The 14560-nt window shown below is 46.5% G+C and overlaps 1 protein-coding gene across 3 annotated transcripts in view; it reads right to left on the bottom strand.

The window, feature by feature from the left end:
- The window catches only part of cpeb3 (cytoplasmic polyadenylation element binding protein 3), a 57025-nt gene that overhangs the window by 31783 nt on the left and 10682 nt on the right, over positions 1-14560 (bottom strand). For all 3 annotated transcript variants that reach the window (XM_056292218.1, XM_056292219.1, XM_056292217.1), the window contains one exon: positions 5852-5908. In XM_056292218.1, coding sequence (XP_056148193.1) covers positions 5852-5908 — 57 coding nt within the window. The remainder of the gene's footprint in view (positions 1-5851; positions 5909-14560) is intronic.

Here is a 14560-nt window from a genome sequence, read left to right as displayed (position 1 = left end):
GAGAGAGAGAGAGAGAGAGAGAGAGAGAGAGAGAGAGAGAGAGAGAGAGAGAGAGAGATGGACAGAGGAACAGAGAGCGAGAGAGATGGACAGAGGAACAGAGAGAGAGAGAGATGGACAGAGGAACAGAGAGAGAGAGAGAGAGAGAGAGAGAGAGAGAGAGAGAGAGAGATGGACAGAGGAACAGAGAGAGAGAGAGATGGACAGAGGAACAGAGAGAGAGAGAGATGGACAGAGGAACAGAGAGAGAGAGAGAGAGAGAGAGAGAGAGAGAGAGAGAGAGATGGACAGAGGAACAGAGAGAGAGAGAGAAAGAAGCAGGTTGATTCATCTGGGTGATGAATGTATGTCTACAGTGCTGCCGAGCGTCAAGGCCCTGTCACACACAGCAAAGAGGCCTACAACGCTTATTAAGAAGCTGTCTTACGAACAACTTCACCTATAAATCTCCACAGCGAACCTTCGGTTGCTGGCCCGTCTCAATCATTATTATCATTACTATTTTTTTTATTTATTTTTTTTAAGTAAAACCACCACACCAGCCAGAGTCAGTGGAGCGTTTCTGTCAGCCGGAGGCCTCCAAAGCCAATTGTGCGAGATGAAGGAGAAACACCGAGTAAAGCACTTTTAAGTCACACTAAATCTTCTCTGTCTAAACAGATCACGAGCTCCAGTTGAGAAGAGCCGATTCAGACAGACTTTGGATATCTGCACAGATATCTTTGCTTGCTCGAGCGTACTGCTAGCTCGACATCATTCCCTGAAAGATTCTCTGGGAGACGAAAAGGTGAAAAGAGCAAAACGAGGAGAGAGCTGCACGCTGCCATCAAGCTTCAACAGCTCTGACTGATTCAGCAGGTAGGAGGGAGTTTTAGGATGGATGTCCTCTATTTCCCCCCCCCCCCCCACATGGCCCTTCCATCCTTTATGGCCCAGCAGGCAGACTGAACTACAAATGAACCTTGACATCCAGAAGAGAATCCGGAGTTTCTGAGCCTGATGTGAGATCATCGCATGCGGTTTAAAGGGACAGTTCGCTTTCCGGGTTTTTACTATATTTCCTACTTACATAGAGTCAGACAAACTAGTGGATACCTCTTTTATGTCTGTACATGCAGTTTGAGGGTATATTGAACGGTGAGTTTAGCCTAGCTTAGCTCAATTGATGGATGTCTACCGGGATCATTAGCAGGTCCTCGAAAAGCAGCGGTGGGCTGTCAGGGCCATCAGAGCCTTCTCTGCTGGCCCAGTCAAAATCAGTATCATAATTTGTTTTTCATAGTTAACTTGAAGCATGCCTGAAATGTGTCTGAATTCAATTACTCCTGGAGCTGTCATCTAAACGCATCACAGCTCCTTGGAACAGCACTAGTTTGTATTGATAGCCTTTCGTTGAAGCCTGAAGCTGCAAACTGATCGGCAGTGGGGAGGGCTGCAGACTACCACATACCTCCTCCGATACATATGGAGTTGCCATCCGCTTCTTTTCACCTGACAGTGAGGAGTTTCGCCAGGGGGACGTAGCACATAGGAGGATCACGCTATCCTCCCCAGTTCCACCTCCCCCCTGAACAGGTGCCCGGACAGACCAGCGGAGGCACTAGTGCAGCGACTAGGACACATACCCAAATCTGGCTTCCCACTCGCAGACACGGCCAATTGTGTCTGTAGGGACGCCCAACCAAGCCGGAGGTAATACGGGGGTTCAAACCGGCGATTACTGTGTTGGTAGGCAATGGAATAGACGGCTACGCTACTCAGACACCCGGCAAATCAAATCTTGATGTGCAGTGACAGAACGGCCCAGGGTCCTGCGATGTATCAGTTGCTGGCCCCCGGTGTCATCATCAACTTTGAGCTTGAGCCTTTGGTGGATTGTGAGCAAACTAAGTGTGATGGCCGCCGCATTCACAGCTACTGACAATCTTGTTGCCGATCAGCTTTGGGTTTTTTGCGAATCTGGTAGGACTGTCTGCATTTTTTTTTACATGATCTCCAGAACGGACTAAATTACTGGATGAATTTTGCAAGAGAAGGCTGGTACGAGTCGCTCAAGTGAGGTGGAGCATCAACTCCAGGTTGGTGTGCGCACTGTTCTTATTGAGTTGAAGGTGGTTCACTGATAATATTACGGCTATACTCCACGGAATTTGTTGAAGTTGCGTGAGTGACTGGTGAACTCTCGATCAACTGTGGCGACTTGTTTGTGATCTCCGCCAGGCAGTGTGCGTTTGGTTGCTGTGTGCACAGTTATGACTGTATGATGAAGAACCTCTCGTAGTTGCAGTGATGAAAAACCTTCAGAAACCACTTGTTCTCGCTATCGCCACTTCCTCTCTTCGTTCACTCTCCAGCTCACGTGACCATCGCTACTCTCAGTCGCTGCACGCATGTGCACAGTCGGTTTCGCTCGAGCAGCAACAGTGCCCTTTACTTATTCGGGTATGAGTGTTGAAAGTAAACGAGACGTCGATGGTATTTCGCAAATCAATATTTCACTGCTGATCTCAGCACAGGGGAACTGGAGGAACACTGGATGAACCAATTCGCTTCATTGACCTCGCCCCTATGTTTGTTTAACTGACATCATGAGGGGGATTAGACAAGGAAGTGCCAGACTCCAATGTTAAAACTCCTACAAAAATACAATTTCAAGAGTAGGATTAATCACAGTCACAGCTGGAAATTACCTCACCTTCAATAAAACAATTCCCATGGCCGAGCTATGTCTTTTTTTAACCGTTGTTTTATTGCTTCAGAATGAATGTAAGTCATTCGCTTACATTCATTTTATATCATGAAAACTGTGATGGTTAAAAACACATTTGAAGTCTTTTAATAAGGGCCCCTTCTCCCGGTGGGTGAAAAAAGGGGTAGTTTGTTGCCAAGTCAGAGCACCGAAGAAGGGGAGATACGCCTGGCAGAGATCTGCACTCTACCGAGTAACCTCTTCTAGTTGTTTCTGTGCCATGTGGGGTGTGTGTGTGTGTGTGTGTGTGTGTGTGTGTGTGTGCGTGGGTGCGTGCGTGCGTGCGATCTGGTTGCTGAGTGACATAAAGAAGATGTGATGGTAATGCTGCAGTAGCTGCTGCATTGCACAGCGGTGTGTGTTGTGGTTGTTGAAGATCAGCTGTCTTGTTGATGTTGATCCAGTAGTGCGTATCCTGCGTGATAGTGTATTTTGTATGTGGCTGTGTTGACTGTATCGACATCCATATGATAAATTTGTGTGTGTGTGTGTGTGTGTGTGGGGGGGGGGTGCAGTTCATCACTGACTAAAACCCCTCAGTATGCTACTGTCAAGGCTCAGCGTTTTCGGTTTTTACCGATTTTCACCGAAAAATACCCAGATTTTTTAAAAGGAGCAGATCGGTTTAAACTGATTTTCACCCGGATTTTATATTTCCACGGATCCAAAAGTTGTCCCTGTTCATGTGAGGTTATGTAACAGTGTCCTCTTGTGGCGAAATTCGGCATGCTGGACGGCTTTGAAAAATAAAAACCGAAAACGCTGAGCCTTGGCTACTGTTTAAAAGGATGGGAAACACACCTTCTCTGAAGCATATCGTTCATACTAATTATTCGTTAACAATTTTTCTAGACCAACACTTTCACAGATATATACAAAATCCCAAAAATGAGATTATAGTTTTGTACTACTTTTCCGAAATAAAGATATGCATCAGCTTCCGCCATGGAATATGACTGGTAGGTGTCATCTTCCACCGTAGACAAGGACGGATATGTATTATGGAGAAGAAGTTCAAAATTGTAATCCAGTTTTTAGGATTTTGTACATAATTGTGAAAGTGTTGGTCTAGAAAAATTGTTTATGCTAGGCTGACAAGTGTATAAGTATATCGGAGAAGATGTGTTCCCCTGCTTTTGAGAGGAGCTGCTAGTGATCCCAGTAGACATCCAGCAGTTGAGCTAAGCTAGGCTTAACTCATCGCTCAATATACCTCCCGACTGCATGCACAGGCTTAATAAAAATACACAAGTTTGTCTAACTGTATGTGCGTAGGACACAGTAAAAATCCCAAAAACCGAACTATCCCTATAAGGCAGCACCCAAACCATCCCAGAGGTTTTGTCAAAACCAAGATAAAAAGCTGATCAGGCCTCCAAATTAAAGTTGTTTTTTTTCTCTCCCCAATTGTACTCGGCCAATTACCCCAATCTTCTGAGCCATCCCGGCCGCTGCTCCACCCCCTCTGCCGATCCCTGGAGGGTTGCAGACTACCACATGCCTCCTCCCATACATATGGAGTCGCCAGCCACTTCTTTTCACCCGACAGTGAGGAGTTTCTCCAGGAGGACGTAGCGCGTGGGAGGATCATGCTATTTACTCTAGTTCCCCTTCCCCCCGAACAGACACCCTGACTGACCAGAGGAGGCGCTAGTGCAGCAACCAGGACACATACGCACATCCGGCTTCCCACCCGCAGACACGGCCAATTGTGTCTGTAGTGACACCTGATCAAGCCGAAGGTAACACGGGGATTTGAACCGGCGATCCCCGTGTTGGTAGGCAACGGAATAGACCGCCATGCTACCCGGACGCCCCTAAATTAAAGTTGCTTTGAGGAGGTTTTTTTCCCACTGATCATCAGTCTCAGTTTAATTTTGATGCCGCTGTATGAGGCCATCAACGAGAAGATCAGACATTGCTATGTATTGACTGAAAATGTTCGTCTGATGAAACTATTTACGGCACATAGACGGGACACATAGCCACAGCTGGATATTACCTCATTGCTGTATATCTTGCAAACACCTGTTTTTTTTTCCAAAACACTGTACGTCATGCTACCAGAAGCTGAATGTGATTCTTTGGGACAATGAAGTCGTTCTTTTGTGAAACACTACCGCTTTTATCCATCGAGTCGCACAAGATCAACAAAAATCTCCTCATAGCAGCTTTAACTTTTTTTCCCCTACCATCCCAGTACTGTCTCAGACTCTGACATGAATCGTCCCAAAGCCAATTTTTTATCATCCTGAAGCTGCACCTCATAGATTTTGTATGCGTTGTGTTACTACAACTGTCGAGTGTTTTCCGAGGTATAATACCACACCGGCTGCTGCAGCCGTGTGGGGAACATGAAAGTGAAATAGCCCTAATGCTGGCAAGTGAGACACACAATCGCAAATAAGTCGTATTTTATCGCCTGGTTTACGTAATCACGATTAGGCAACCGGTTGCTGTAGGAATATTCTTTCACCCCAGGATCATCGTCGGGAAAATGGGACGACATTAATTTATGAGCCCCACGTTAGAAACCTAGATTGGGCGAAAAACAAAACAGAACAAAAAAACAAAACATGGAGATAAGAGGCAGATTTCTATCCCTGTCACCAGGACAGACAGAGCTTGGATCGGTCGATCCAGCGACCACCGAGCAGCACACGGGACGGGACTCCTGTCGCTGTATGTCATCGGCCAGCTGGTGGACCGGTGAAAGGGAATCTAATCTTACGGGTCAGGGTATTTTTAGAAGTGCTATTCAGGGGTCAACCGTGTTTCCCGTGCTTAGACGTCTGTCCTGGGTTTACGGTGTCAGGGGGCCAACACTTGGCAGTGAATCAAGCGTTTAGCAGAAGGTGGGCAGCTGTGCCCAGCACACGTCGGCATGGGCCCTCCTGTCACAATTTGCATGCAGGGCCTTGGGTATTTTAATGGCATCTGCCATTAAATACTTCTCGTTCCTTTTTTTCGTTTGGGGGGGGGGGTCAAAGTAAAGAGCACAGAAGGAAGAAGCATCAATACTCTTATCTGTCAAACTGAAGCAATCAAACAATTGACTGATATCAAGAGGACCGCTGGTACCAAGTTGTGGATGGGACTTACTGTTCAGTGGCATTATGTGGTCTGCTCCAGGGTGGTGAAAGTTAAGGCCCATGCGTCCTGTAGAAAAAAAAAAAGCAAATGGTTTTACAAAACAGCAAAATCATGGATATGAGTCATAAAACCACAACTCATTTTAATACTAATTTCTACACTGTGAGACCACAGAAAAGTGGTGGCTAGGTGCTAGAAAGATTTCACATTGTGAAATCCCAATTTTTTTCCCCCCACTTGTACCCATCCAATTACCCCACTCTTCCGAGGCTGTCTCGATCACTGCTCCACACCCTCTGCCGATCCGGGGAGGGCTGCAGACTACCACATGCCTCTTCCAATACACGTGGAGTCGCCAGCCGCTTCTTTTCACCTGACAGTGAGGAGTTTCGCCAGGGGGGCGTAGCGCGTGGGAGGATCACGCTATTCCCCCCTGCCCCCCCCCCAAACAGGCGCCCCGACCGACCAGAGGAGGCACTAGTGCAGCGACCAGGATATGTACCCATATCCGGCTTCCCGCCCGCAGACACGGCCAATTGTGTCTGTAGGGAAGCCTGACCAAGCTGGAGGTAACACGGGGATTCGAATCGGTGATCCCCGTGTTGGTAGGCAACGGAATAGACCGCTACGCCACCTGGATGCCCTCAAAATCCTTGGTATTTCACAATGTCAAAAAAGAAGAGCCATAAAAGATGCATGTGGAAAGAGGTCTATATCAGCTTTCACATCTTTCATGCGTACAGACAACAGACACACAAACAATGGCAGGTATGACGCTAGGAACTTCACACGGCATGTATTTTGGTGTAGCGATCACGTGTGTGCATCACAAGGGCTTGCCTGTCAGTAGTTACATTTACACGAGGCCTTTTATTGCACTAATAATCAGAACGGACAGAATAAAAACGCCTTGTGTGTCCGCCTCGATCAGAATAAACCGGTTGATCCCTGCAGAAGCGTCCTTCCATTCGACAGGTCTGGCGTTCATCTTTCGCAATCTGTTTACCAGATAAAAATCTGTCACGTAAAGGCTCATTCCAATTACTTCCTTCTTTGGGGATATATCTTAATATTTACCCCCCTGTCGTAAGTGAGGTTCACAAGTTTGCGGTATACTGCGCATGTCAGAATGCTTCTTTCGGATTACCCGCCGTAGCGCATGTAAACAGAAACCCTCGTGCAGCTATGTTATTCCTCAATCATGTTAACACTTTTGGGGAATCATCAATTGGATCGTTTTCGTTCGGAGAGGGGGGAAAAAAAATGGGCTCATGTAACCGCAGCTCTTTGTCTTCCTGGGAAGGTGCTTGCTGAGGAAGAAATCACTTTCAGGTTCTCCGATATCTATCTCTGTTCTTTTTTTCCTCCTTTCTTTCTATATTCTATATGGGTGCATGGGAAAACAGAGACAGGATTTAAGTCAAGGCAAAAAAAAAAAAAACCCTCAATTTCTGAAGACAGAATGTCCAGTCACATTATCTCGAGTCTAATATTTCAAATTAAGGCCTATCCTTCAAAACACGCCTAAGGCACTGCGGCTTTTTTCTTCTTCTTCTTTTTTGCAAACAAACGGAACAGCAAGTAGCTTACATTGAGTCATTTGCAGAAAGTTAAGCAACCAAATATTTACACTGATATGCCAATATGCCATTCAGTCAGGAAACCAATAAATCAACATGCAGGTAGTTAGCAAGACCGGCTTAAACAGGTTTTAACTTTGTTCATCAAAATGTTAAGAAACTTATTTTCCCCATCACCCCATGATGAAAACATTGGGAGGATAGTTTGGGTTTTTTTTTTTTGTGGTTTTTTTGGGGGGGGGGGTGTTGTCGGGAAATCTCGTTTTACCGCTGGCGTGTGTATGCCTATATAAAGCACTGACTGTGAGAGACGGCACAGCCGCGTGTTGCAAGCTGGTGTGGTGCAAACAAGATGGCATGTCCCAAGGTTTCAAAACTCGAGCCACGCAAGACAGACGAATACCGACGGGGGCCTCTTCCTCGCCTGCCAACGGCAAGAGGGGGTTAGCGGTTAGCCCTGGCTGCAAACCAGTGTGGGAAGTGGGGTGGTGGAAGGGGACAGCCAGTCTCAACAGTTATGGAGTTCTCACTCTACTCAGCAAGTCATAATCCAGGGAACAAGAGGGCTTTAAGGGAAATATGACACGAAAAGCCCATGCACGCACACACACACACACACACACACACACACACACATGCTAGCACACATAGGTATATGTGTATGTGTATGAACAAACAAAACAATGTTTCAGTCACACTCCCTCTGAAAATCTCCAAGGAATGATCTCTCCCAGCCCACTTCCATGTGACATCTAAGCCAGGTTTCTACATAGCAGCTCACCCAAGAGCAACAGCACCAACAGAGATAATTACATCAGCATCTAACCACGCTTTCCAACGCCCGTACACTGCGATGGAAGTGTTCCGCACATACACAACACTCAAAATACAGCTTTCGCTGGTTGAAAAGACAAAAAAGCCACCAAGATATATTAGTAAAATAACTGTGGTCCGTGTTAATCTTTGCCACTAAATAAGCCCTTTTGGTCACCAAGGGGGTACGGTTGCATCCCCGAAGGGTAAAAATAGCGCTGTGGGCATGTGCCATCTGCCCCCTGCCTCAAAGCTGTAGGGAGCAGCCTGAGGGGTCAGGGTACTGCAGTCGCACCGCTGACATTTCCTTAAACAAGATTCTGGGCTACTCTCCACCTCCTGACCTGGAGTTAGGGGGAGGAGAGGCCGTTCACTTTCTTGGCCACGAAGCCAACGCCTCTCCTCCCTGTCACGCATCAGACAAATTAAAGACATAACAACGACCTTGCCGAGATCAATTTGATGTAAGTGGGGCGGGTTTGTTCAACGGTCCCTAATTTGGGGTCCCGGCTCCTCCTGGCAATACTCCAAATTTTTGATTTATAGCGCTGGGGTTGTGGAGAGCAGGAGGCCTAGTGAGTGGGCTGCTCTTGTGGTCATTCCTTGCGCCCAATGCATGCTGGGATAGGTTCCAGCCCCCCCCCCCGCGACCCTAAATTGGATAAGCGGTTATACTAGATAATGGATGGATGGATGGATGGATGAATATAGAAAATTTATCTTCTATTAAGTCTTCCTCTCACTAGCTTTCTTTTTTCTTTTTCTTTTTTTTAGAGTTTTCCGTTTTTCTCCCCAAATGTATTTGGCCAATTATCCAATTTTCTAAGTCGTTCAGGCCTCTGCTCCACCCCCTCTGCCGATCCAGGGAGGGCTGCAGACTACCACATGCCTCCTCCCATACATGTGGAGTCGCCAGCTGCTTCTTTTCACCTGACAGTGAGGAGTTCGCCAGGGGAAAGTAGCACGTTGGAGGATCACACTATTTACCCCAGTTCCCCCTTCCCCCCGAACAGGCACCCCGACTGACCAGAGGAGGCGCTAGTGCAGCGACCAGGACACATACCCACACCCGGCTTCCCACACACAGACATGGCCAATTGTGTCGGTAGGGACGCCTGACCAAGCTGAAGGTAACATGGGGATTCGAACCGGTGATCCCCGTGTTGGTAGGCAACGGAATAGACCGCCATGCTACCCGGACACCCTTCCTCTCATTATCTTGGTGAAAATTACACATGTCAGAAGGTGGCATAGTGTCTATCAGGGGCGAGTTTGGAGGGCTCTGTAGAAAGCAGACTTTGGAACCGCCAGTCTAAACGCTGTGACATATCGAGGGCTAAATGGTGATGCACTGTACTGTCCGAATCCTGGTTTTGGTGCTGATTTTTGTTCAACTTGAACTCAATTCAGCCCAGTAGTCTGGATGCTTCACACCCTCTGTTCTCTCCCGGCTCTGCGTTGGCCACGTTCTGTACCCTCTGTTCCACATTACGGCACATCTTAAAGCCCCCAAATATCTGCCTCTGGAAAAACACACCCCAGCAGCAGTTATGAGTGCAGGGCAGGCGCACCAACAGGGAGGTGTGGAAACGTTAACTGTCCTGAAAAAAAAAAAACAATAATAATAAAAAAAAAAACAATAACAACGTGCTGAAGGGATCCCCTAAAGTCACTCTCTTGCTTGTTGCTGTCAAAATAACCTTCACTTATCAGCGGTGCTCCGGCAAAAAAGGAGAGCGATAACCAATATGTGACTGACACAAATACCAATTGAAGGAAAGTGCAAAGTAAACAAAGCACATGAGATTGGAAGGAATGAGCGTGGACGCACGGGGCAGAGTGCTCTGTTATAAAACCAAGTCACGGGAAGGTTGCTGCATGTGTCAGCGTGGCCTGATTCTTTCCCTGCACAACAAGTCCAGCTGAACTCATGAGCTCAGGACTCCCATTACCACGGTGGGACCAAAGTTCATTTAGTGATCAGGCCCAAACAGATAAAGCCACACACCACATACAAAACAACACCATAGTTCAAAACAACTCTCTTCAACAATGACGGGGAAAAAAAAGTGTTGTTTTTTTTAGACTGACATCTTAGACTAATTTTCCTCACATCTCAACTATGTTGTAATGCTCAACACAGATGATGAACAGGAAACTATCAAAGTTAAAGAGACTTCGCTTCCTCGATTCAAACATACCTGAACACACAATTTGGCAGTGATGGGCATGCTTTCAATAGTCTCTTGCTGTTTAAGAGATCTGGGGGGGGGGGGGCATGATTTTCTGAGACAAAACAAGTCCTGACTTGTTTCAGACCCCCCCCCCCGGATTGGATGAGCTCAGCTGTGCCTGTAACAAACCTATGTACCACTCTGCATCGTGCTTTACTGGAGGCGAAAAGCGTGATCAACCCTTTACCACTGCCAATAAACAGTCTTATCTCTTACCAGCTTTTACTGACTGTTTAAAGTACAAAGCTGTCCTTTGCTGTGGATGACTCTCATGAGGCGTTGTCAACTACATGTGCCTAAAGGTCAAGAGGTCAACTCTGGCTTGTTAGACATGCACTCGGTTCATCTGCCTGTTTTGAAAAACGGCCTTTCACTTCAGCTCGGGCTGCTGTGAACCCTCTGAACCCACAGGACATGTGTCCACACTGACCCCTGTCCGTCCATCCATCCATCCATTATCCAAACCGCTTATCCTGCTCTCAGGGTCCCCTCCTCAAAAACAGAAAATAATGTCAACATGTAACAACATTTGGAACTTTTTTTTTTAAGATTAATCGGTTTTTTTTTTGTTTTGGTTTTTTTTTAATGTTAGAACAACCAAGCCGGTCACATTATGACTGTTTTGGATTTTCAAAGTTTAATAAGTTTGTGAAAAACAAAAAAAAAAGATACCTACCACTCACCGAATGGTCCTAAAGTTGCATATATTTGCATTAAAATGAGTTTTAGATCAACTGCACACAAAAAAGTTACGATAAGATATACCTAAAACGACCACGAGCCGTCAAAAAGTCCGCTGTTAATGTGCGCGTGATCGTGCGCGTCATGTCACTGTTTATGACGTATGTTGGTCACGTCATTTCCTGCGCGAAGTTTATCGCCCTGTCCTAGAAACACACTAGCGCCCTCCAGCGCAGAGGAGGAGTCTAAACTTGATTTTTGATTGTTTCCAACATGTCTGGTTGTAGACGCCGTTTCAGACGCTCCACGACTGCCTCAGAGGCGTTGCGGTATTTACAGGCGTTGGACAGCGGCGATTTAAAATGGTTCGAAAAGTAGTATTAAAAGTTGTGAAAATTTTAATTTTTGGCATCGGTTTCTTAACAGACATACTAACATATTGTAAGGTGGATCAAGCAGAAGACACACTAACGTGACAGATCTTTTAGTCGAGCGGTTAGCGACGTCTCCCGCGATGCGGGAGATACGGGTTCGCGTCCCGGCTGCGGCGGTTCCTGCAGTTGTGCCCCCCGAAATTCACTCCAATATGAAATGCATTAGCATCTCAGTTGGGTATTTATTTTGACAGAATACAGTGTTTAAAAAAAGTGGGCGGCCATTTTGACCGCCCATGGTCGTTCTAGTAGTTTTTAAGTTCCGGTCTTTCGGTTGTTTTTTTTTTTAAATTATTTTACGTTACACGTTTTAAAGGCCTTTGTTACGTTTGTTAGATTAGCAATATGCGTTTTCCGTTTTGTCTTTCAGGTAATATTTTCACTTTTTCCATGTTGCTATTCAAGTTCGACCATGTCTCTCTGAAGTTTAAATTGTTTAAAAATAGTATTATAGTTGTTAAAATGTAAATGTTGGTGTCGGTCGCTTCCTAACAGACATACTAACATATGCAGTGCATTAATATCTCAACTGGGCATTTATCTTGACAGAATATAGAGTTTAAAAACAGGCCGTCATTTTGACCACCCGTGGTCGTTTTATGTAGGAGTGAAAGCCTGGTTGTTATAAAATTTCCTAATGATTGAAAAAAAAAATCTACTGGACCACCCTTCCCTAACCGTACAGTAATCGTGCAGATCTGACCAGTGCTGTGCTTGCAATTCTTCTTCTACTCCTGATAAAAACCTGCTTGTCAGTTCTTACCATTGACCAATGCTCTCGTCGACAAGCACGTAGACTTCTGACTTAAACTCAGCGCCTGTGCCCTGGATCTGAACAATAACACAATGTCTCATGAATGCTGTTAACCTAAACACAACCCAGAATGCCCCCTCATGACTCATACTGTAATTCAAGTGTTTCTTTTCAGTGGAAAGACTGCTTGTACAAAACTAAACTTATTAGCGTTGAAGAACAACATGGTTGTTGTTACTGTCACGTACGTGACTCGTCAGAACTCACATTCATGGCAGTTTAAAACTTGAGTGCATCAATTTCAACCCTCTAAATGTCGGTCTGGAGAGAAAATGCAATCTCTAACCAAGGCATCAGTGTGATCATGTGAGGCAGACCAGCTGAGAGACTGTGTGCGTGACTGAGAGAGAGAGAGAGACGTTGGAAAATGGGGGCGGGTCATCTATGACGGTCCTGAAGGTTTGGGGGATACATCACGTCAATGAAATATGTCCAAGATCTAAATGTGTGTATTGTGCGAGGAGTGACCCTATGCCAAATTTACAGCAACATGTCTGGAGAGTGTTCTATGCAAAGCAATGAGACAACATTTGGCAAGGAACAAGTGACAGCCTGAGAGTGTGTAAGATGGAACTGCTTAGCATGGAATGTCAGCATTAATTTGTATGTCAGAAACAATTTGTGTTGGGTGTGCGTGTGTGCGTGTGTGTGTGTGTGTGTGTGTGTGTGAGAGAGAAAGAGAGAGAGAGAGAGAGATAAACAATTTGTGTGCGTGCGCACAAATGGTAAATGTGGATCACACTATTTTAACTTTGCAAGCTCTTGTCAACTGCTGGTGTTTTTCCAGGGCAAGGGGAAGATCTGTGGTGTGTGTGTGTGTGTGTGTGTGTGCGCGCGCGTGTGCATATATGTGAGTGAAATTGGGGTGGGGGAAACGCCTAACTCTCCACACGTGAGCTCAGCTGACCCACTTCAGGAACTCCGTGCACGCCGGCGTGCGTGTGTGTGGAGCGGCAGAAAGGGCCTGTTTGTTCAGGAACACCCCCCCCCCACACACACACACACACCCCCACACCCCACAGTCCTGCTCCTCTCTTCCCCACTGCCAAACAGAGCAGCAGCTCCCAATGGGATGAATGAGCATTTAGGAGTTTTTAGAGGATTGCCAGAATGAAGTGTCATTATCGCACAGAATCACTGACCCAACCAACTAATACCGTGCACACCCATCCCATATTGCTCACACACAAGCACACATGCAGACATGCAGACATGCAGACAGACACACACACACACACACACCAAACAGTGGGCTGGACCAACTCCTCTCCAAACAAGTGCTCAGAGGAAAAACAAGCAGGATCTAAAGAGTCTTGCCCTCCACTTCATTCCATGGTGGGGTGCGCCTCTCGGGCCTATAGAAGTCTTGTCACAACACAAGCGTCTCTTGGTCTCATTAAAAAACATACACACAACAACACTCGCAGGGACTCATAATATACTCAAGTGAAAACAACTATTCTGGTCACAATGAGAAGTATGTGAGAAATGTCTCACAGAACAGTGGTGGGCGGGGCTATTCAGCAGGGAATGCACACGTCGGGCCTACCGGGTTAGTTCACCCTAACTAGGAGCTCTCGTCTCGTGGGTCATGACCTTTACATGGGTAGTGGGTCTAGGAACGAGAGTCGCGGACTGAGAGTAAACCGAGAAAGGAGAAACACTGTGTCATCTCCGTCTTGCGTCTTCATCGGTAAAGGAGGATTTCATTCAGGGCTAACTGGTCCTGAGCAAAACCAGTTGTCCCTGATCGACACAGCCTGCCATGGTAAGATGCTGGTCGGACCCTTTAGTCGACTGGTTAACATAGTCATCCGGGGGGCGGGAGACCCGGGTTCGCGTCCCGGCTGCGGCGGTTCCCAACTGCCCCCTGAATTCGCTTCAGTCTTGAGTCTTGCTGTAGATCATGAGCGGACCAAGGACCGTCACAAAAGCGAGGGCGGAGACCATGTTCAGATAGTGGGTAGGTAGACTATAGAGTGGAGAACTGGGTGGACCTGCTCTGTGGCCCCATAGTGTTTACATGATAATGAGCGAACCGAGAAAATAAATAAAGGTGACAGGCAGGGATTTAAAGTCACAATAATGAATCTCTTTCCCTCGCCCTCCCTCTTTTTACATTATCTTTCACTCTGCCTCTCTCTCTCAAACACACTCAGACA

Source organism: Lampris incognitus, chromosome 13 (assembly GCF_029633865.1).
Source record: "Lampris incognitus isolate fLamInc1 chromosome 13, fLamInc1.hap2, whole genome shotgun sequence".
Lineage (NCBI taxonomy): Eukaryota > Metazoa > Chordata > Actinopteri > Lampriformes > Lampridae > Lampris > Lampris incognitus.
This window is presented reverse-complemented; position numbering and strand designations above follow the sequence as displayed.